This window comes from Rutilus rutilus, assembly GCF_951802725.1.
Source record: "Rutilus rutilus genome assembly, chromosome: 1".
Taxonomy (NCBI): Eukaryota; Metazoa; Chordata; class Actinopteri; order Cypriniformes; family Leuciscidae; genus Rutilus; species Rutilus rutilus.
In genome coordinates, this window is record NC_140209.1 from 675,732 (window position 1) to 699,748 (window position 24,017).

A 24,017-nucleotide genomic window follows, 5' to 3' on the forward strand; every position below is an offset into this window, starting at 1 on the left:
AATAGATTGAGATTTACAAACAAATGTAAAGAGATTCACAAACAAATGATCAAATTCACAAATAAATATATTAAGATCCACAAATAAATGTAAGAGTTTCACAAAAATGTAAAAACTCACAAGTAAACAAAATGAGATTTACAAATGAATAAAAAAAAACTAAACAAATGTGTTTTGTCACAAACACAACTCTGCCTGGCATTTATCTGTGAAGCGCTATCTGTGCATCTGTAAATCGCTGCACGCATCTGTGGATTGTGAAACACTTCTAGCGTCAACATGCAGAAAAAGCCACAGATAAGTGGACTCCACCCACCGCTTACTCAAGCCAATCAGATAACAGCTCTGTAGTCCACATGTTGTCACCTATAAAAGGTGTAGAGTAAGAGTTGAAGTGTGTTGTACATGCTGACCATTATGTAACATCTGGCACTGTTGGATTGCTTTAAGATTTAATAAATCTTACAACATCAGCAATTGCTGGTATACTTGAAATCTCTGAACACATCTAGTGTGTGTAATCAGAAATGTCCTGTATCTGATCATCTCTGTGCATCTCAAGTGTATGGACGTGTACAGGGTTTTCACACACCTTGAGTTTCACTGAAATTTCCAGTATTTGTGAAGCGCTATCTGTGCATCTGTAAATCGCTGCACGCATCTGTGGATTGTGAAACACTTCTAGCGTCAACATGCAGAAAAAGCCACAGATAAGTGGACTCCACCCACCGCTTACTCAAGCCAATCAGATAACAGCTACATTGCTCCAGAATAAGCAGAGAAAACTAAGGGGGAAATATACTAAACAATAGCAAGGATCCTCTGGAACAGCGGGAAGAACAAAACACCACTAAAATAGCCAGATTAGACTGACACGACTGACAGAACGGTCAGAGGAGAACCTTGACAGAGAGAAGTGAAGAGAGAATGATCAGTCCCAGCAGACACAGATCACACTTATCAGACATCTTCTGTGCCACAGTGAAGTGTTGCTTTACATGCGTATTGTGAACCGCACTATCTCAACACACATCTGCTCTGAACACAGTTTATAAGATATTCTTTTGCACACGAGAGCATTACTGTTAGTCTCCCTTCCTTAGTTTAGCAGTTTCCTGAATTATAAAACAGTTTTTAAAAGTATTGTAAAGTAATTATTAGCATCAGCTTGGTAAAATAAACCTGCATTTGCATATGAGCGTCTGTAAAGCAGATATTAACTGTCTTCAGGGAGTTTCTACACATGGATTATAACGTTCTGCTTTACTCTCTCCAGCCTTGAGAAATATATCAGATCCAGACTCCTTTATCAACACTACAAATGCTCTGGAAGATCTGGGATGTATTTCTCAAGCACCACTGATTTAACTTCCGCCTCCCTGAACTTCTGGACCACTTTGCTAAAACACTTGAACGAGTCGTTTTCCACCAAATATCTACATTTCTCACACAGAACATCCTCCTGGACAACAACCAGTCTGGCTTCAGAAGCGCCACTAAACTGAGACGGCCCTGCTCTCGGTTATTGAAGCTCTGAGACTGGCAAGAGGAGCCTCCGAATCCTCAGTTCTCCTCTTGCTGGATCTGTCTGCTGCTTACAGTTAACCACCAAGAAGAGCATCTCAGGAACAGTGCTTCAAGTCTGACCTCTCAGTGGGTCCTTCAGGGTGTCGTGAGGTGTTTAAGACCCAATATCTAGCTCTCGGTTATTGAAGCGGCTTCTCAACTACAACTCGCTTCAGTGGACTTACAGATACATTACCAGCTCATGAAGGGGAATTAACATATTCCTAGCAAACATCTCAGGAAAGGAGACTTATTAAACACAACTGCAGAGGTTTATTAAGACAATTATAGCAATCATTCAAAATGAAAAAAGATGCTAAAAACAGGAATGAACAGACAAGATCCAAGAATCCTCAAATCAGCTCCATCACACAGAACAGAGAGAGATTATACAGTCTGAGTCTGTCCATTACTGTATTAATATTATATTTAAAGCAGTTTACATATGAAGCGCAAGAGAATGACTTTCAACACTGTAGGAAAATATATCCATAAAAACCATATATGAAAATAAATCTTGTCTGTTATTTGCACACAAAAAACTTTCTAAACTTTATGGATTACATCTACATACATTACAGATGCTTTTATCCAAAGTGACTTACAAATGAGAACAACAGAAGCAGTTAAACTAACAATAGGACAACAATATGCAAGTACAATGAGCCTTTCCAGTTCAATCTAACGCAGTAACAGTTTTTTTTTATATTGAAATATTGATTCATCAATATTTGTGCATTTGAATGTTTTCATACATGAAGCGTTATATGTTTTAGATGGCGCCAATACATAGATATTCCATGGTAGGATCTGCTGCTGTAGTTCGGCTTGATGTCTTCTCAGAGTTTGAGCTTCTGACTGGAGTCAGTGTTGGTGAAGCGACTGGAGCTGCAGAAGATGAATGTTCAGACGCATCACCTGTAGGACATTAACATCATATGTTCATATCGATCATGACCTGCAGTTTGTGTTCATCATCACAGTTTACAGTGAGAGAGGTGTTACTGTTAATTTAATCCTCGTTTATTAAAAAGATAAATCTATTTATACAGTGATCATGTGATCATGAACCTTGTGTAGGAGCTGCTGCTGTAGTTCGGCTTGATGTCTTCTCAGAGTTTGAGCTTCTGACTGGAATCAGTGTTGCTGAAGCGACTGGAGCTGCAGAAGATGAATGTTCAGACGCATCACCTGTAGGACATTAAAGGTAGGGTAGGTAATCCTGTTCAGAAACACTTTTTTTTATACTGGGTGAAATGGTCCTTCCATCCTGAGAGTAGTCAATACATTATGTGTTTAGAAAAAGGAATGAAAACAATCAGACCTCTGTAGCAGCTGCAGGACAGTAAAAACTCTGACCAATCACTGCCATTCGGTGCGAATGTAAAGAACCAATCAGATGCCTTCATGTCTCGTGCCCGAGCCCCACTGCGTGCACTCATCACATGTCACCGTTCCCGGAAATATTCAGCTCAAAGCACCTGCATATGCAGTCAGCGAAGGCAAACAAGGCAAAAACTACTTCCTCGGACCCTGCCCGCACTCTTGAACGACCTCCTCTGCTTCGCCCTCAACCCCGGACCTGTCCTCGAACCGACGATGCGGTACTTGTCTCCGCAACATCATATGTTCATATCGATCATGACATGCAGTTTGTGTTCAATCATCACAGTTTACAGTGGCAGTAGTTGAGAAGAGACTGTACTGTATTACTGTATTACTGTGTTACTGTATAATTTATTCCTGGTTTATATGAGAGTGAAACACAGTTGAGCTTCTGCAAATAAACCTTCAGCTTGAATGAAGGACATAAGCCTTATAATTCCTAAAGCCGACCTCCTACATGGGTCATACTAGGCTTTAATACACTCGTCTGATTTATGCAATATATCATGTATGACCCATGTAGGAGGCCAATATTGGGGATTATAAGGATTGTTATGCAGTTTATGACTTTGACCACTAATATTTTACAACTCCAGAACGTATGAAGCCATCAGAAAGAGTAGAGCCAATCTGTGGAAGTTTTCACAAATCTGTCAGAAAAGAGTGTTTTCTCACCTGAATACTTGACAGTGTATCTGACTGAGGTCTCCAGTTTCTTTCTGTAAGTAACCTGACATCTCCACTCTCTGTTGTCATCTTCATTCAGGAGTGTTGTAGTCAGAGTGAGGATACATTGATCTGGATCTGATGAGTATAATATCTGATATCTGGAGTCTGTCTTCAGATCAACACCAGCCTGATTCACCCACAACAGCTCAACTCCCCAACTGACCCAATCATCACAGGAGAGTCTATAATATGAATACAACTGACAGGAGAGAGTCACAGAGCGGCCTGGACTGATCTCAGTCTGTGAGGATGAAGATGATGATGATGAAGATGATGATGAAGACACTGAAACTGAACACAAGACACAAATCACAGACTATTCAATCATTTACATTTACATTTACATTTAGTCATTTAGCAGACGCTTTTATCCAAAGCGACTTACAAATTAGGACTAAATTAAGCGAGTCATCATGAAGAGGCAAAAAACAACAACAACGCAAGAAGTGCTCAAAATACGAAGTTCAGGCATTATTCAGAGTAGCATAAGCACGATAAGTGAGGTTTTAAAGGGAAAGTTTTTTTTGTTTTTTTTTTATGAAGTTAAGTGCTTACGGAAGAGATGAGTTTTCAGCTGTTTTTTTAATGTTGTCAGGGATTCTGCATTCCGGATGAGGCCGGGGAGAGTGTTCCACCAGCATGGAGAATCATCATCTGAGTTTAAAGGGAGAATCTGCCCTTTTTAAATTGACCACATAATCATGAACTTACCATGAAGAACATACAGATAAACATCAGCAGCAGGTCCTTGTTGTCTGCCATTCACATATTGTCTGCAGCTGTATGATCCAAAATCTTCTCCTGTGACGTTCTTGATGTTCAGAGAGCAGTCAGACTCCAGACTCAGTCTCTCATGTCTCTCTGAGTCTTTATTCTTTATCCCTCCAGTAATCAGTTCAACTGCTGCTGAATCCCTGAAGCTGTAATAGTGGGTCCATGTAGTTGATTTGCAGTCAGAAAGAGCTTTATTACAGGACAGAGAGACATTTTCACCAGAACTGATGTACACATTCTCTCCACTGGCTCCTGAAACACAGTATATCTCAGTGATCATTATGATATATATTAATAAATGAAACATAAAACACGTTTTAAATTTTTTTTTAAAACAAGTTTTAAATCATAGTATTTTTCCTGACTTAAAGCAAACAACACACTCTCCAGAATAAACTATTAGTCTTTATCAGAGAGCTGTTCAAATCACTGACACACTCTTAATATGAAGATAATTCTTCATCATCAGATGTTTGAGTGACACTATGTCCAGTATCAGGAATAATACAGTATGATCTGTGTGTATCAATACACAACTCTGAGATCACAACGTGAATGTGTGCAAGAATAAACTGAGCATGTTCAAATGAACTCTTTCCAGACTAATTCCACTAAATGTCTTTAGAGAAAATACAGATTTCTTTACCTGTGAGAAGTGAAGAGAGAATGATCAGTCCCAGCAGACACAGATCACACTTATCAGCCATTTCCTGTTTCTGTCAGTCTTCCTCTTCATTATATATAGTTACAGCTCCTCCTTTAAACATCATCAGCTCCTCCTGTGGTTATTAACTTCCTCTCATCTGAGCAACCAACCATCACTGGGGAAATAAACATAAAGCCTAATGTTGCAGTGCATGATGGGAACCACCAATCAAAGCTCATCCATGTCTCCCAAAATAATCATTATTGCTAATATAGCGTATAACTGTTGAGCTGAGTGAACCTGAAGGTAGTGATGGTGAGATGAAGCTTCATGAAGCTTTAAAGCTTTCCAGCCTGATGTGTGTAAAAGTGGTTGATTTCTCCAGGTTTGGAATGCACACAGCGACACCTGGTGGTCAATGCTGATATCATGCAGAACAAATCCTCAGTGGTGTGTTATGGAGATTAATTTGACTTCATGCAGGGCTGCCAATGCTGAGAATCAGGCAATCGACACTTTTCACTCGCTCTCACGACACACATCCAGTTTCTCACGCAGAGGAAAATCATGAAGCAAAGAGGACTGACACCGACAGACAAGGTTACTATTGATATGAAACACACTCTCAGCTCTCAGATTCTGGCCATTTTATCACGAAATTCAACAATAAATACGGTTTTGGCGCTTGTAAATGTGACGTGACAGATCGCTGTATCGCCTGAACCGATCATCTCTTACTCTTCTACTAGTTAATAGCAAATAAACACGAATGAACAATAGGTGTGTTGAAAGATACAGTACAACTTACCGAAATGTATATCCCTCATACATAATATCCATCAGTCAGTGTTTTTCACCCGCGGAAGAGCTCAATAACAGCTGGAGAACACTATAACCTACAGACGTTACATTTACCTCAGGAACATTAATGACCATAGCACGCTAGTAGACAAATTAGCTAGAGGAGTATTTTGCTAAATATGTGCACTATATTATATATTTTTTTATTATATATTTTTTTACATATATCATTAAAATATTAGAACATTATTATAATAAAAACACATTCTAATTATATTTGAGTTGATATTTTTAACCTTTAATAATAGACTAATACCAGCTTAGTGTGTTCACAGCATTAGGTGAATTGTTTTTTTTTTTTTTCTTGAGAAATGAACATTCATCTAATGTACCTAATATTTAATAGAGAGAGATTGATAGAAAATAGCCAGAGATTGATAACGGCAGTCAGAAGAGAGAAATATGTCAATTTGTCATCACTCCCACAGCCGCTGTATTAGAAACACCCTCAAAGCAGCATTAACTCGTTTTTTGTGTTATAAATGTAAATACATATTTTTAAAAATGATATAAAAAACTTTGCAGGATTTACGATGCTGATGATGACGTTAAAACACGTCATCATCACCCTGTTGAAAGGGTCTATTTTCACGGTCACCTTGCTCGAACACGCATTAGCTTCTGCTAGTGTTAGCGTCATAATCCTTATACACTTAACATAGCAGCAGCCAAGGCAAGTTACTCGTTTTAAAACTAGGAACATCTGGCAACCACTGAAGGACAAATTCAAGAGCCACTCAATAATAAACCATTAATTTGTCTCATATTTACACTGAGCTACTTTCAAATTTCACAAGCTTTTGGCTGGCTGGCAGCTGGTGCTAATTCCCATCTGTGCCTAGCGGAGACATTAGGAGCTTTAGCTTATTTCCCCTGTAGTCTCTTTGCTCGGTGATGCCCGGAACATGTCCGTTATTTTGGAGCATTTCGCTCATCCATAATCTTTTTCCTTCTGAGTCTGACCTTCTCAGCGCCACCTTTCCCTTTTCTTTTTTGCCTTTCCATCATTTAGACTCACTCACACACTGTCTGTTAACGTTAGACTTCCAAAACGTGACGGGGAAAAAAGAGGTGTTCGATGGCTTTACGTCCTAGGCCGACGGGCTACGCCATTTGAGGAGGGGCCGCTCACTGATCCCCCTATATTTGTGAAAACCCTAGACATGGTTGGACCTGCCCTTCGTGAGTGCTTTCTGATTAGCCTGTGTTTCTCCTGAAATAAGAGGATCTGCGGCCCGCCGTCCGTGTTGAGCAGAGGCTGCACAGTTTGACCAGCGGGCAGCGGCCGCACACCAGCAGGGAAATAATGAGAAAGAACCAGATCTCTTACCACAGCTCTGCAGACGACACACAGATCTACTTAGCCCTATCGCCTAACGATTACAGCCCCATTGACTCCCTGTGCCAGTGCACTGATGAAGTCAACAGGTGGATGTGCCAAAACCTTCTTCAGTAAAGTAATTATTTACATTTTAAACATTTTGTTTGTTTACCTGTATGTAATGTGACCATTAACCAACAACAGAAAGTATATGTGAAGTTGATGTGGTGTAAATGAAATGAAGTTAAATTAAATATTTTGGAAATCCCTGCTATGAGCCAATATAGTGGGTAAATTGGGGTACAGTAAAGACATGTTAAAATTGAAATATAACACTGTTACAAAAGATTTGCATTTCAAATATGCGGTTCTTTTGAATTTCCCATTTCATAAAAGAATACTGAAATGTGACAGTTTCCGCAAGAACATTAAGCATCAAACCTTTTCTTGAGCATCAGATCATCATATTAAAATGGTTTCTTAAGGATCATGTGACACTGAAGACTGGAATAATGGTGCTGAAGATTGTGTGATTTATGTCCGATTTGAGTGATTCTTTTAAAATGATCAGAAGTGAACTGAACTTACCATTACTCTATTTTTGCTGCTAAAGGTTTGCTGGGATGAGTGTATTAATGGGTTATTGGTAAATGGTATTGTGATTTTTATAGTGATTAATATGTAAATCATTGTAAACATATAATGAATATGTACATGAATGCTGCTGTGTTGCTGGTGTAGATCTGCTATAAGTATAAGCTAAGATGCCTTTTAGTTCACCAGATTCATCGGTTCTCGAAGCCTTGGCCCCGGAGAAGATGATGGGCTCAGCTGAGAGAGAGAGAGACTCGACCTGCTCAAAACTGTGTCACAGTCCCGTACAGAAATTCAGGTATCGTACACACTCTTTTGACTTCAGCATTTCCATCTGAATGTCAATGCATCAGAAGAGAGAAAATAAAGTCGGATTGATCCTGATTGGCTGTCAATGTTTTTTATTGTTCATCAGCCTGAAAACTCATCCTTGGTGTGAAGAGGCCTTTAAACTGCTTACAACAATACTGGCAGCATGTAATCATGTTTAAAGGAATTCATATATTAATATAGCTTGCTATTGAAGATAAAGCTTTTTCTAATAACACCTTCCTCTCATTTTGTAAAACTTGCACCCAATATTCTGCCTTTCTCTGCATATTTCTCTTCATCTTGCATAAAATGGGGAGGACATTAAAATCAACATGTGCATAAAATTGTATATATATATATATATATATATATATATCACTTTCTGTATCGTCTTAATTTGGTTAATCAGGGTTTGTTAGTCGCATGAACGTTTATCAGAGGAATACGAGGTAAAGCCATGGATATTTTAATTATGGATAAGAACTTGTACGTGCAACACAGATTAAATAAATATTCATATAATAAATTATTAGATATTTATGTTTGCAGTATTTTTTTTATTATTTTGCTAAATGTTTTTATTATTGCAATGGTTTCAGCATGTTTTAATTTTATTTCAGTGTTTCAGTTGCAGCAAGTTTATTCTTTTATGTAATGTTTTATTTCAGTTTTTATTTTGCACTATTTTTATTGCAGTGTTTTCAGCAAGTTTTAATTTTGTTATTTCAGCGTTTCTTTTTTTTGCATGATTTTTAGTATTTCAGTGTTCATTTTGAACTATTTTATAATATTTCTGTGTTTGCAGCAGTTTTATTTTTATTTTTGCATTGTTTATTTTGCATACTTTTTTGCAGTTTTATTTTATTTTTCAGTGTTATTTATTATTGCAATGCGTTTGTGATGTTTTCATTGTTTTAATGTCCCAGTGTTTGCAGCAAATTTATTTCATATTTTGCATTATGTTTTGCTATTGCAGTGTTTGTTTTTAATTGTAGCAATTTTATTGTTTATTTTTCATTACTTTTTGTACTCTATTTTTATTTTGCACTATTTTCTATTATTGCAATGTATTCATGATGTTTTCTTTTTTTATGTTTCATTGTTTGCAGCAGGTTTTTCTTTTTTTTCTTTTTTTATTATTGTAGTATGTTTTTAAATTGCAGCCAAAAAATGTGTATTTTACATGACTTGTTATTGCATGATTATTATTTTTTTTTGTAATAGAGAGATGATTTGTCCTGTTAGAACTGTCAGACGAGCACCACGCCTTGCTGGAGACGGGATGCTGAGGGAAAGCTGCTCTGCAACGCCTGCGGACAATACAGGATACGCTGCGGAGTGAGACTCCATTTACTCTATTATTATTATTATTATTATACTTTATCCTATGGCAGAACAAACATACACCTGAACACACACACACACACACACACACAGAGAGGCTGTAGTAACACGTGTAACCAGCAGATGGAGACAGAGAACCACAGTGACCCTCAGTATATATGTTAAAGCACTGTGGTATCAAATGTTCACACATGTTCTAATTTGTTACACTGTTTATTTAAATTTAAATTGTTTTAATTTTCTTGTTCTTCTTCAGCAATATTGTATTTACAGTCATGCCAATAAAGCAAATTTGAATTGAGTTGAACAAACACAACAGCAGACCTCTGAGACTCTTTCAATCTTCTGCTCTTCTGTTCAGGAGAACCACAGTGACCCTCAGTCATATATATTTCACGAGTTCACATGTTAATGAAATCTGATGTAATATTATAATGCATATTTGGCTTGCTGTCCGGGGGGAGGCCTCCAAGCTTGGAATTCGGCCCAACCCCAGAGTACTCCCCCCTATGAATTTATAGATTATAGGTATCTATGAGCAGACCCAGCCGAAGTGAGGTGATGGGGTGGTGGTGGGATGCTGAGAAATTAGTCATGAGACAGGAGGTAAGGGAAGGCTTTATTTATACTGGCTTCTTCTTGTGCTGATTGGATGATTACCTGAACATGCTCCTCCCGAACTTTGTTACATAAAACTTCATATATGTGTGTGTGTGTATGTGTGTGTGTGTGTGTGTGTGTGGGGGGGGGGGGGGGGGGGTTACTCGTCCTCTCAGTATGAAGAAAAGGGGGATTCAGAAATGCAAACCTGGTGAGGGCACACTCTCAGATAGAAAACTCATTCAGGATCTTGATGAAGCCTCAGTGATCATGACTGTGACTGACAGGAGCATCTGAAGGTCATAGCCTATTCACACACAGCCTATGTGAAACACAAAATGCATGTAAAACCAAAGAGTATAGAAGAACAAGAGGCGAAACTTTGATGCTTTTTTGGAAACAGCCACTAGGTGGCGCTTCGGTAGCGCGGCCGTCATTTTGGCGTGAAGATACATGGTTAGACTCTTTATACGGATCAGAATCCATCATATCTTGCGCACCCAAAATCAGCGAATCTCACAGCCAAATCAGAAGCGCAATAGAAAATTTCTTAAATTAAGCCATTAGTAAATTTTGTTCACTAAGTACACCTACAGTAAATGCTGTATTGTCTTGTAGGTTTTTTTTTCAAGGTCATGTCAAGGTCGATTTTACTTGTTAATTAATTAAAGGGCATAATGCAGGTTTTTTTTCTTTTTTCAAAATTAATATAACCTTGTATGAAAATACCATATGAAAAGTAAATGCAGGATTAAAAATTGTTTTGCAAGACATAAGGGCTCAAATTTAATAGAAAACGTGACAGTTTCCTTGACCGTGTTGAAAAAACGCTTTTTTTTCACCATCGCGTCATATGACGTCACCAGAGGGAGTCGTTCGTCGGCTCTGCATTCGCTCAGTGCGGAGTAGGTTGGTGTTCAGTTGGAGCGGTCGTGATTCAGTGTGTTTTCGGTGCTTATTGTATTTCAATTAATCATCGTCGACTACCAACAGGTCCTGCAAGAATGTCCACATGCTGTCTGTATCTTACTAGTGATTTGAAAGGTTGGTGTTAAAGCAAATTAAGTGTTCTCCTCCTCTCAGTTTGGACCAGCACCAGTTCGCATATAGAGCCAATAGGTCAACTGGAGATGCCATCAACACAGCTCTCCACACCGTGTTAACACATCTGGCACAACCAGGCTCATATGCGAGAATGCTATTTCTGGATTTTAGCTCGGCATTCAATACTATCATTCCCAGCAGACTGGAGTCCAAACTCCACATGTCATGCTTACAAAGAGACAGAAGCAAAGATGCAAGTAAAACTCAGAATTTATTGAAAGTGATGAGAATTGTCCGATGGTGAGAAGCAACTGGTGACACAGGGACTGGATGGTCAGCGAAGATGTCCGTGAAGTGAAGTGGTGCAGAAGTGATGATCCAGGTGAAGACGTAATCCAGAGTGAACGAGAAACAGGAACGGGAACACGAACAGGAATGCCAACAGGAACGGGATCACACACGAGAGACATAAACAACGATCTGACAAAGAGAGGAGAATGCGGTGAGGTTTTATAGGTGTGTGAATGAGCTGCAGCTGGTGATGATGAATGAGATCAGCTGGATCGCTGATCTGCCGGAATAAAGCGGTAACGCCCACTCACACACACCCACACACACAAAACAACAGTTACATGAGACGAGAAGGAAACAATTAATTTATGAACCGTGACAGTACCCCCCCTCCTAGGAACGCCTCCTGGCGTCCCTAGACTCCCTTACCTGTTGATTGTAATCATCAATAAGGGAGTGATCCAGGATGTCTCTGGCAGGTACCCAACTTCTCTCCTCCGGACCGTAACCTTCCCAGTCCACCAAGTACTGGACTCCGCGTCCCCTCCGCCTTGTGTCCAGAATACGATTTACCAAATATGATGGTTCCCCTTCTACGAGTCGCGGTAGCGGGGGAACCGGGGCTGGCGGATTAATTCGAGAATAAAACACGGGCTTGATTTTGGATACATGAAACACAGGATGAATTCTCCTGTACACTGGAGGGAGGTTGAGGCGGACTGCCACCGGACTAATGATCTTGGTGACAGTGAACGGGCCGATAAATTTTGGAGCAAGTTTATTAGAAACGGAGCGGAGAGGAATGTTCTTGGTAGAAAGCCACACTTTTTGACCAGCGACGTATACGGGAGGCCTAGACCAGTGGCGATCGGCTTTGGCCTTTGGTGCGCGCTCCCACTTGGAGTAGAGTCTCGCGGGCTCTAGTCCAAGTGCGATGACACCTCTGGACGAAGGCGTGAGTGGAGGAGACCGCGACTTCGGACTCCAGACTAGGAAAGATTGGTGGCTGGTAACCTACGCTACACTCAAACGGAGATAGGCCCGTAGATGACACTGGTAACGTATTGTGGGTGTACTCCACCACTGACAGTTGTTGGCTCCATGAGGAAGGATTCTTGGAGACCAGACATCGCAACGTTCTCTCCAAATCTTGGTTGGCTCTCTCAGTTTGACCATTGCTCTGGGGATGAAACCCTGAGGATAGACTGACAGTCGCCCCCAATAACTTACAAAACTCTTGCCAGAATTTGGACACAAATTGGGGTCCTCTGTCGGAAACCACGTCTGTCGGGAGGCCATGTAAGCGAAAGACGTGATTAACGACGGTCAACGCTGTCTCCTTGGCTGAGGGTAATTTGGGCAAGGGAATGAAATGGGCCGCCTTCGAGAACCGGTCCACCACGGTCAAAACTACCGTGTTACCCTGGGAGGGTGGGAGGGCGGTGACAAAATCTAGCGAAATGTGGGACCAGGGTCTCAAAGGGACCGGCAGCGGTTGAAGTAGCCCATCAGGGGGTCGATTGGAAGTCTTACCAGTGGCGCAAACTGAGCAAGCCAACACAAAATTGTGAACGTCATGAGCCATACGTGGCCACCAGAATCGCTGCTTAACCAGAAACTTGGTGCGACTAACTCCTGGATGACAAGCCACGTTGGAACAATGCCCCCACTGAATAACGTCAGACCTTAATTCCTCCGGCACAAATAAATGATTCGGTGGGCAACCGACCGGGGGCGTTACCCCTTCTAAGGCCGTCTTGACCTTCGACTCGACCTCCCATACAAGTGTGGAGACAAATAGATTCTCGGGTAAAATGCACTCGGGAGTAGACAGGCGTTCGGAACGGTCAAAAATGTGTGATAAAGAATCGGGTTTGATGTTCTTGGAACCCGGGCGGTACGAGAGAGTAAAATCAAAACGTCCGGAAAAAAGTGCCCACCGAGCCTGCCTGGAGTTCAATCTTTTGGCGGTTTTAATGTATTTAATGTATTCCAGATTCTTGTGGTAGGTCCAGACGATAAAAGGTACCCCCGACCATTCTAACCAGTGGCGCCATTCCTCCAACGCTAACTTAACTGCCAACAACTCTCTGTTACCAAAGTCATAATTGCGTTCGGCAGGGGACAAAAACGCGCATGGGTGCACTCTGTCGTCTGTGGGAGAACGCTGGGATATCACTGCACCTACCCCCACCTCTAACGCATCGACCTCCACCACGAACTGACGTGATGGATCAGGGGTAATCAGGATGGGAGCCGAAACAAAGCGGCTCTTGAGTTTGGCAAACGCAGCCTCAGCTGCGTCTGACCACCTGAATGTAGTTTTGGGGGAGGTCAAGGCGGTCAGAGGTGAGGCTAGTTGGCTGAAAACTATGACTACAAAACTATGTCGACCAGAGCCACCCAAAGGACCTTGGGAGTCACTCCAATTGGATTTTATAGGCCCACTACCCAGTGCCAAAGGGGGGTATCATTATTGCCTTGTGATAATTGACAAATTTTCCAAATGGGTTGAAGTGATTCCTACTTGCAATAACAATGAAAAACACAGTGGCACGTGTGGTAGCGAACCAAATTCTCCCACTCTGGGGAGCACCAATCCAAACTGAATCCAATCAGGGCACACACTTCACAGGTCAGGTGATGAAAAACATATGCCAGATGCTGAACATCAAACAAAGATTCCACGTTGTCACGTTTCGCTTGTTCATTCTGTGTGTACTGCTCTGATCTGATTGCCTATCAGCGTCAGCTGCGCTGACGAGCGATCAGATCAGTCGCAGGTGTGCCTCGTTTATGAGTCCTATATGTAGTGCTGTGTTTGTCAGGTTCAGTGTCAGATCGTTGATTGCTGGTACTCTGTCTGCTTCATGTTCTGTGCAGTTCCTTGGCCAGTTTCTCACGGATATCCTGCGTCTCTCTGTCAGCCATTGTTCTGCCTGTTGAGGATTCGTTCTTCGCTTCAGTCACCCTCATCTGTCCAGGAATTGAGGTTCAGCCCACTACAGTCCTGCGCTGCCAAGGACCTACTGCCGACCAGAATTTTCATCAGCTCTCCTGTTTATTCATATTGCTGTTTACAATAAACCCCATTTTATTATTCGCAACTGGATCCTGTGTTTTCCTGACCTGACACACGTTTCATACAGGCCACAGAGCTCCGGCATGGTGGAATGTGTTAACCATAAAACATCTTGAAACAGGTTGCACAACACAAAAACCAATGGATTGATTCCTTACCCACAGTTCTAACAATACTGCGGGCAACTCCTTCAAAAGCCACAGGTATTAGTCCATTCGAACTCATGACTGGAAGAGTCATGAAGCTGCCCATCGACCCAGAAATTACCCCAGCAGACCTGGGGCCTCTCGTGATTGCAACTCAATAGTCTGTGTTAAAGCAATTACGAGAGAGACTGGAAGTGCTACATGCAGGGCTTGACATTAACACCCGCCAATCCGCCAAATGCGGGTGGATTTTGCTCGTGGCGGGTAAAATAGTCACTCCAACTAGCCACTTTGGCGGGTTGAATAATTGTAGTCTTTTCAAAAGGCATCTGAAATAAGTGTGACACTACGACACTACAACTCCCATGAGTATTAGGGCTGTCAACGAATATTCTAAATTCGAATATATATTCGAATAGTTTTAAAAAACTGAATTTCGAAGGTGAAAATTAATATTCGACTGTGGAAAAACACCCGCGGTAGCAGAGGCGCGGCTGTCTGCTTTGCGAGTGGGCGCGCTGCCTGAGGGGTCAGGGACAGGTAACAGGAAGAAGCATTAACGTTAAACAGAAACATTACTAAAATGTAGGCTACTGTACTGACTGAATAGATATTGCATGAATAAGGTAGGTTAGATACAGCAGTTTCATGCACTGCAGGCTTGCACTGGTTTGACTATTTACCGTTTCATGTCAAGGAAAAGTTCCATGTTTACCACAGCACAGCTCGCTCGGAGCGTTCAATGTCGGCTCTATATACTGTAAAACTTCAATTAATGTTAATAATATTTGTTTCAATCACTGAATGAAGCCTGCTATATAAGAGTCGCGACCAATTGCTTGCACAAAACTCTTGATCAGCACTCAACATTTGCTTATTGTTGTTGTTCATTTAAACCGTTATGTGCAGAGAGTGTGACGCCTCATTCGCACCGCAAGACCTCCAGACGCGCGTAAACGCGTCTTTACATTGACTTAACATTGAAATCAATCTCGCCAGACGCTCTATTCGCGTTTGGTGTGCAGGGTGAGGGTGAGAGAGAGAAAGAGTGCCTGCGAGTGCGAGCGAGCGAGAGTGAGGTCTGCGGTCTTGGCCATTAGTTGATTTACTTGTTTTTGTGTAGGTAATACATTGTCAAATATATTTAAACTTAAATAAACTACCTATACAAGTAGTTATGTCTCTTTGTATTAATTTGTCCTGTTATTGACGTAATGCGCGTCATTGACAAAATGTGCAACCAGATGTTTGAATAGTTCGTGTCTTTTTTTAGAGGGAATATTCTAACGTCATTTGAGCAATTTTGACAGCCCTAATGAGTATTACATGCACACAGTGTTGCCTTGCGCTTGCACGCTAGTGACCGACAACACGGAAACGAAGAGACAGCTAGCTGCCCTGCTGGAGTTACGTCGTATGCCGGTGGAGCTATGTGGCGACATATAATACATAATACATGGTTTTATTTTAAAAAAAGGAGCTTTACACGCAACCTTATTAGAGCTAATGATAATGACCTGTATTGTTATATATTTATGTAGTCTTGATTTGGGTGTGTACAGTGGTTTTACATTTAAAAGGGTTGTAAATCTAGTTCAAGTAAATTTTAGCACGCCATAGTCAACTTTTATCAGGTAATTTCACAACAACAAAAATGTGGCTAGTAAAAATGCTGTGTGGCTAGTAACTTTGGAAAACCACTAGCCACATTGGCTAGTGAGCAAAAAAGTTAATGTCAAGCCCTGGCTACATGCACACGCTGCTCTGAAACAACAGCAATCAGACCTAACAAATGATGCACAATTCAACCCGAACTCTGAGGTGAAATTCTCAGAAGGAGACATGGTAATGATACGTGTTTTTGTGAAGCAAGGAGCATTCACACCCAGACGGCATGGCCCATATGAGATAAAAGCTGTATGCAACAGCTGTGTGGCCACAACTGTAAAAGGGAAACTGCGATGGTATCACATGTCTCAGTGAAAATCATTTAAAGGTACACAGAATAAATAAATAACTGTCACTGTCTTCTCTTCCTGCCTTCCAGGTTGACTGCAGCGATCCCATGGAGGCTGGATGAAAGAAAAGTGTCCAGGCCTACGTGCATCAGACTGGGCCAAAGGGCTTCACTCACACACAACCTGAAATGTGGGAGGTGGGTGTGGAAATACTGCCGTCCACACCAAAAATCACAGTCGCACCCAAAGAGACAGCTACATGGCCTCCCGGTATAGTACCGGCTCCAAATTGCACAGCACAAATTTGCTGTAGTTCAGGTAGCACCCACCTACCCTGGCTAACGTCAGACCTCTTTCTCATTGAGACGTGGTCTGGGAACCACATGTTCATTTTCTCATATTTGAGGCGTGGTTTAAGAATGCCCAGTGCCGTTTATTGGACGCTACGAATGTCTATCAAATGCGCCTGTACGTAGCTCATAGCCAATCGTTTCAATTATACCAGATTACGTATGTAGAGCGAGAAAATTCGACGAGGAAGAAGACGAAATAAACTTGCATTCTAAACTACTTAGAACACTATCTAAGGCTGCATCGAAAGGTAACTTTGCGTCTGCTGCCATGTTAGATCCATAGATATAAACAAACTGCTTCGGTGTGTCGCATAGACGTCGTCATCGTCTTGCTGCTCCCTCCCCGTTCTGTGATTGGTCCCCTTGCTGAGGTGAAAATCTAGTCCATGGAATCCAGGCTGCCTAGCAGCGTGAATAAAATCGCGCTGCGCACAAGGCAGCATGGGGAAACCCAGGCTAGCACCCACCCACCTTCAGAAAACATTTCAGCATACACTCGAGCACCAAAATTCATACACAACCTCACTGCCTGGTATCAACTTAAAATAGATTCAGGCGACACAATAGGCGACATGTACACTCTACACGAAAACAACAACAATGGCATAGACCCAAAATTGTGCTAGATTGTTAAAAATTTGGAACCTGCAACATATAGGTGCACACATACAGAAACACATAATGACATACACATGAGGTTCACAGTGTTAATGTACGATCTCACATCGTACACACCTAACGATCAAAAACCAAAAACATTTGTGTGGACCAACCGAAAGGAAGGAACGTATTATGTCGGAGAATGTTCACATAGCGTAGACAATTTCACCAATCCACACAACTGTTCATGGACTGTTATGTACTGTTTTAATTTGACATCCTGTGGATACACTAAACCCAAAAAGTGTCCATAATTGCACTCAATTCCTCCTGGTGGACTGATTAGAGGAAACATCAACAAAACTTTATTACATGATGTAAATTTGGTAATGACATATGTGACTTACAACATTTCCAACATACTCTCTGCCTATACAAAACATTGTGATGTTAATGATGAGTCATATGCATGGCTAGAGTCACGAATCGATGATTTAATTTCTGATTACAAAGACAGACTTGCCGTCCAAATTCCACCTGCTCGCTCAAAATGAGTCCTGCTCAGCGGGATAGCCGGCTTGTTCGGATCAATTAATTCAGTAGCCAACACCTATAAAATAACCAAACAATCCCAATTCTCCACATGGTTGACAGATCAGATGGCCACTGGTTTTCAACACATCACCAATAGCAATGATAACATTATCAAAGCGGTTCGTTCTGAGGCGCAGGCGCTTCTAACGGTCAGCCACACATTGTTCAATCAGACCCGTACCATCGAACGTGACTTAGCCTGCAGATCATATGCACAAGATTTGTTCACTGCAACAAGACAGGGAATTTTAGACCTTCGTCTTCACAAGACCCCGAGACATGTACTGAATAATTTAATTGAGGTTTTAGATTTGTCTGTACATGTAACACATTGCAGCCTTTCTCTTCCAATGATAGTAAACTCATAAATGTTGAATCGTTGCATGGCCATTCAAATGCTGTTCAAGTGTCTCATACACAGTGGTGCGTCATCAGTGAGATGAATTTGTTCACCTATGGAGGACTGACCTGTCCTGCTAATCACTCCTTTTGCTTGGAAGTGACAGAGGACTTCTCTATGGGACAGATCGACATCCTCGGAAGGATGCCAAAGGTTTCCCCATGGTGGGACGACACCTTTTATGAACACGGAACACAAGCTTTGGTCGACACGATGGACCTGGTGGTACAGAACATCATCCTCTCTCCTCTGTTGGTACTCAGCAGAGTACCACCTCTCTCAAGCGCAAGTGGAGACAAACTTGGCACGAAAGACTGCACAGATCCTGTCTAGCTCATCTACCCGATCGGCACAGACTGCATACACCTGGTGGGACTGAGTACTTCGAGGTTATGCGGTTGGAAGAGCACTCATCTTCTCCTTCACGCTATTCCAATGTTGCTACTTCCGACACCTCATCAGATCTGTAAAAGCATCCACCAACACTATCTTGACTCTCAGCCCCTTAAAGCTGCCCACCTTACAACGACTGAAGTGACACCGCAGGAAACCCTGTGAGTGGCCCACGGTGCCAAATGGGGGAGCTGTAAGGCTGGTGCCAGTATGTCTAATCGACCCCTCGATGAAACAAAAGGCCCTCCTGAAAATTAACACTTGAACTATCTCCTGCATATGCAACATGAACTTCCGAGATGCAGCACACAGTGCAGCTCACACTTCACACACACTATCTCCCCTTCATCCCCCCCTCCTCCTCCTCACCTAAAATACACTGAAAACCTATGCAATGTTAAGTATGTACAAGAAGTAACTATGCATGTTCGATATCATTTAAAGTGTCTCAGTGCGCCTGGTAAAATGGTCTCATTCTCCCAACCATAATGAAAAGCTAAAAGAAGTTATAAAATATGAGAGAAGTGATGTGTCCCTAAAAGGTGTTCCCTCCCCAAGATCCTCCATTCAGACTATACCTCCTGTATGTAAAACAAGAACCCATTCAAGTACAAATTCTGATCTCACAGTTGTGAAGCCCCTCAATAGGGAACCAAAATCTAATTATAATGACAGACGCCACAATTTGGTAAGAATATTGAATTATCTGGGTTTATAAGGAAAAGGAACAGAAAAGTTAGGGAGTCTGTAGGTTGAGGTTTCTGTAGGTTTGGTTTCCTAAAAGAGTTTGCAGATTTTCTCTCAGATCTATTGGTCAACGTCGATAAAGCATTAATTGTTGGAGATTTTAACATACACGTAGATAATTCAAATGATGCGTTAGGGGCTGCGTTTATAGATTTATTAAATTCCTTTGGGGTCAAGCAAAACGTCACCGGACCAACTCATCGTCTTAATCATACACTCGATTTAATTATATCATATGGAACCGATCCAACCGATATAGATATCATTCCACAAAGTGATGATGTCACTGACCATTACATGGTAACTTGCATATTACGTACTGCTGTAATATATCATGCTGCTCCGCGTTATCGACCAGGCAGAACAATCCTTCCATCCACCATAGATAATTTCTCAAATTGCTTATCTGATCTGTCTCAGCTGCTCAGTGAACCCAAACAAACAGATGAACTAGAGGAATTAACTAGCACTATGAGCACCATTCTCTCTGGAACATTGGATATTGTTGCACCCGTTAAATTAAAAAAGGTCAGAGAGAAAATTAAAGCACCGTGGTACAACAATACTACGCATGTTCTAAAGAGAGAAACCCGTAATTTATAGTGTAAATGGAAACAAACTAATTTAGAGGTCTTTAGAATCGCGTGGAAAGACAGTATGTCACGTTATAAAAAGGCCCTAAAAGCGGCCAGGGCTGAGCACCTCCACAAACTAATAGAAAATAACCAAAATAATCCAGGGTTTTTATTTAACACCGTGGCTAGACTAACAAATAAACAGACGTCACCTGAACAAAATATCCCGTTACAGTTTAGTAGTAATGATTTCATGAACTTCTTCACTGAGAAAATAGAAAACATCAGAACCACAATTGTAAACGTTCAATCCTCAATCGCGCCTTATAATTCAGCCTCAATTATCACCCCGCAAGAGCAATTACAGTGCTTTACAACTATAGAACAAAAAGTTAAATAAACTTATCACTTCATCTAAAACAACAACATGTTTATTAGATCCTATACCAACTAAACTACTGAAAGAAGTGTTACCTGTAGTGGAAGAGCCTCTCCTCAATATTATTAACTCGTCTTTATCTTTAGGTCATGTTCCAAGAACATTTAAACTGGCAGTTATAAAACCACTCATTAAGAAACCACAATTAGATCATAATAACCTAGCAAATTATAGACCCATTTCAAATCTTCCATTTATGTCTAAAATATAAAAAAATAAAATAATTGTGTCCGCTCAACTGGGCTCTTTCGTGCAAGAAAATGACATCTATGAAAAGTTTCAGTCAGGATTCAGACCGCATCATAGCACTGAAACTGCGCTCGTTAAAATCACAAATGATTTACTATTAGCTTCTGACCAAGGCTGTATCTCAATATTAGTTTTACTTGATCTTAGTGCTGCGTTCGATACTATAGATCACACAATACTCTTAGATCGACTACAAAATTATACTGGTGTTCAAGAACAAGCATTAAGCTGGTTTAGATCATACTTATCTGACCGCTACCATTTTGTCTATTTAAATGAAGAAAAATCGATCATAACTCCAGTAAACTATGGAGTGCCGCAGGGATCTGTGTTAGGCCCTCTGTTATTCTCAATATATATGCTGCCACTTGGAAATATTATAAGGAAACATGGAATTAGTTTCCATTGTTATGCTGATGACACTCCAATCTATATTTCAACACGGCCGGATGAAAACGCTAAATTATCCAAATTGACAGAGTGTGTTAAAGATATAAAAGATTGGATGACGTGTAATTTTCTTTTATTAAATCCAGACAAGACAGAGGTACTACTTATCGGTTCAAAAAACCGCCCACAAAACCTCTCACAATACAACTTTAATATAGTAGGATGTCCTGTTACTTTATCCTCTACAGTAAAAGACCTGGGTGTTATACTCGATTGCAACCTGTCTTTTGAAAATCATATTTCATATGTTACAAAAACAGCCTTTTTCCACCTTAGAAACATTGCTAAGCTACGTAATATGCTATCAGTTTCTGATGCAGAAAAGTTAGTTCATGCATTCATGACCTCGAGACTAGATTACTGTAATGCTTTATTAGCTGGTTGTCCTGCATCCTCAATAAAAAAGCTACAGTTAGTCCAAAATGCCGCCGCTAGAGTTCTTACTAGATCAAGAAAATATGATCATATAACACCGATTTTATCATCACTACATTGGTTACCTATAAAGTCCCGTATTAATTACAAGGTATTGCTACTGACTTATAAAGCCCTAAACGGCCTAGCTCCAGTCTATTTAACGGATCTTCTATCGCCCTATAATCCATCGCGCTCTTTAAGATCATTAAATTCGAGGGTTTTGGTCATACCTAGGATATCCAGAACCACCAAAGGAGGGAGAGCATTTTCACATTTAGCCCCAAAACTCTGGAATAGTCTTCCTGATACTGTTCGTTGCTCAGACTCGCTCTCCCAGTTTAAAACTAGATTAAAGACGCATCTCTTCAGCCAGGCATTCATATATTTTTAATCTTACAGTTAAATCCTGTCTCTAGTTCATAAACGCCAGAGGAGAACTGGCCCCCGACTGAGCCTGGGTTCTCCCAAGGTTTTTTTTTCTCCATTGGGTCACCTGATGGAGTTTTAGGACACCATTAGGTCACCTGATGGAGTTTTAGGACACCATTAGGTCACCTGATGGAGTTTTTTCGGTTCCTTGCCACTGTTGCCTTTGGCTTGCTCAGTTGGGGATATTTTGGGGATATTTAATTTTATCAATCAATAAATTCCACTAGAAACAAACCTTGTTGTATTATTTTAATTTAATACTGTGAAGCTGCTTTGATACAATCTGTATTGTGAAAAGCGCTATACAAATATACTTGACTTGACTTGACTTCCCACACAACTGCTGTGTGTAATGTTTGTTGCCAGGTAATCATTTCTACAAATTCCTCTATTTCTGAATTGTTGATATGATTTGCTTAACTGATGATTTTATTCTTACGAATTGGATTTTGAATTCATTACCTGGTCAATAAATTGCAAACGTTTGATTTTATTCTGACTAACGCTGAGATTGTTTTTCCCAAGTAGCACGATCTTACCATCTTTTAGTTTCCATTCTTATTGTGTTTCCACAACAATGTTAGTGAGTAAATCTACTGAAATGGCTACCATAACAATGGAGTGTGATGTGTAAGCTGAGAAAGCAGAGGTTAACGCTCGTTTCACACATCCTCCGTGCGCAGTGTATGCGGTGCAGGAGCAGCACGCTAGAGTGCTTTCACATATGCTGCGTTTGCAGTGTGCAACTGATCCACGGCTGTACCACAAACACTTACTCACTATTTTTATTTCAAATCCAGTTATCAGCAACTTTTATTAAAAAAAAGTTTAGTCAGCATTGAGATTCTCTTTGTACACATATACACTCTTTAATAGACGTATTCATGTTTAAACACAATTTAAACAACGTATTATTCAATGCATTACTTCTATATAGATTTCTATATTAAGTTGCTCAAGCAAGTGGTAAAATATTTAACCATGTACTTATATTAAAATCGCAAACATTTTAAATTTAAACTTAAAATTGACAAAAACAGCCGACTCTCATGCCTTTTCTTTTGCATTTAAATTTTAATATACAATAAATCTTGCTTGTCACAAAGAACTTGTTTTTCCACCTCCACGAATGAGATGAGTGTTGTTCATAATGTCGCCTTGTTGAGGTAAATTGTAGTTTTCCTTGCTTTACCCCGGTCTTAAAGTAAAAAGATGACTGTGAAAAATAGTAGTATTTAATTAAATACATTTATGGTGGGATTACTACATTTTATTTAATTAAATGCATTTATGTTGAGATTATTATATTTTCATGTCAATCTGTGTTCATTTTGACCACGTAATTAAATGTACAGGGACCAAATTGCATAAATGTCCTATCTTAAAGGAGAACTCCGGTCAAGTTTAACATTGAGCTCATTTTTTTGTAAATTTGGAGTGCTGTCAGTACAGAGAACAAAGAGTTTTTGTCGAGCGATTGTCGAGTTCACGCGCGTGATCATAGGTAACTAAACGTTCGCGTGAACTCGACAGTCGACTACTGTGGACTTCGACCGAAAACAGGAAGTAAATACAGGTATGTGCGCTGGCTGAATTAACATCACTTTTATTCATATCTTTCACATCTACTGCAGTCAGATTCACCGTGTTCACTCTGAAGGAATCATCTAACATGGCTGGGCACTTGTAATGACACATCAAGGATGTTAAGAGGCTA

The 24,017-nt window shown here is 40.6% G+C and overlaps 2 protein-coding genes and 2 pseudogenes across 7 annotated transcripts in view; 3 read left to right on the forward strand and 1 right to left on the reverse strand.

The window, feature by feature from the left end:
• Positions 1-24,017, forward strand: part of LOC311301404 (uncharacterized protein) — a 222,389-nt gene that overhangs the window by 54,310 nt on the left and 144,062 nt on the right. The window lies entirely within an intron of this gene.
• LOC311301531 (uncharacterized protein) lies at positions 1,821-5,177 on the reverse strand. The gene is made up of 5 exons (XM_084426738.1): positions 5,102-5,177; positions 4,393-4,707; positions 3,628-3,972; positions 2,638-2,757; positions 1,821-2,484 (listed from the first exon to the last, which is right to left on the reverse strand). The coding sequence occupies exons 1-5, from the start codon at positions 5,160-5,162 to the stop codon at positions 2,339-2,341; spliced, it is 987 nt and encodes a 328-aa protein (XP_084282864.1). The 5' UTR covers positions 5,163-5,177; the 3' UTR covers positions 1,821-2,338.
• LOC311275659 lies at positions 17,997-18,494 on the forward strand (annotated as a pseudogene). The gene has a single exon. The product of its transcript is annotated as an uncharacterized misc_RNA (transcript).
• LOC311275667 lies at positions 18,521-19,139 on the forward strand (annotated as a pseudogene). The gene has a single exon. The product of its transcript is annotated as an uncharacterized misc_RNA (transcript).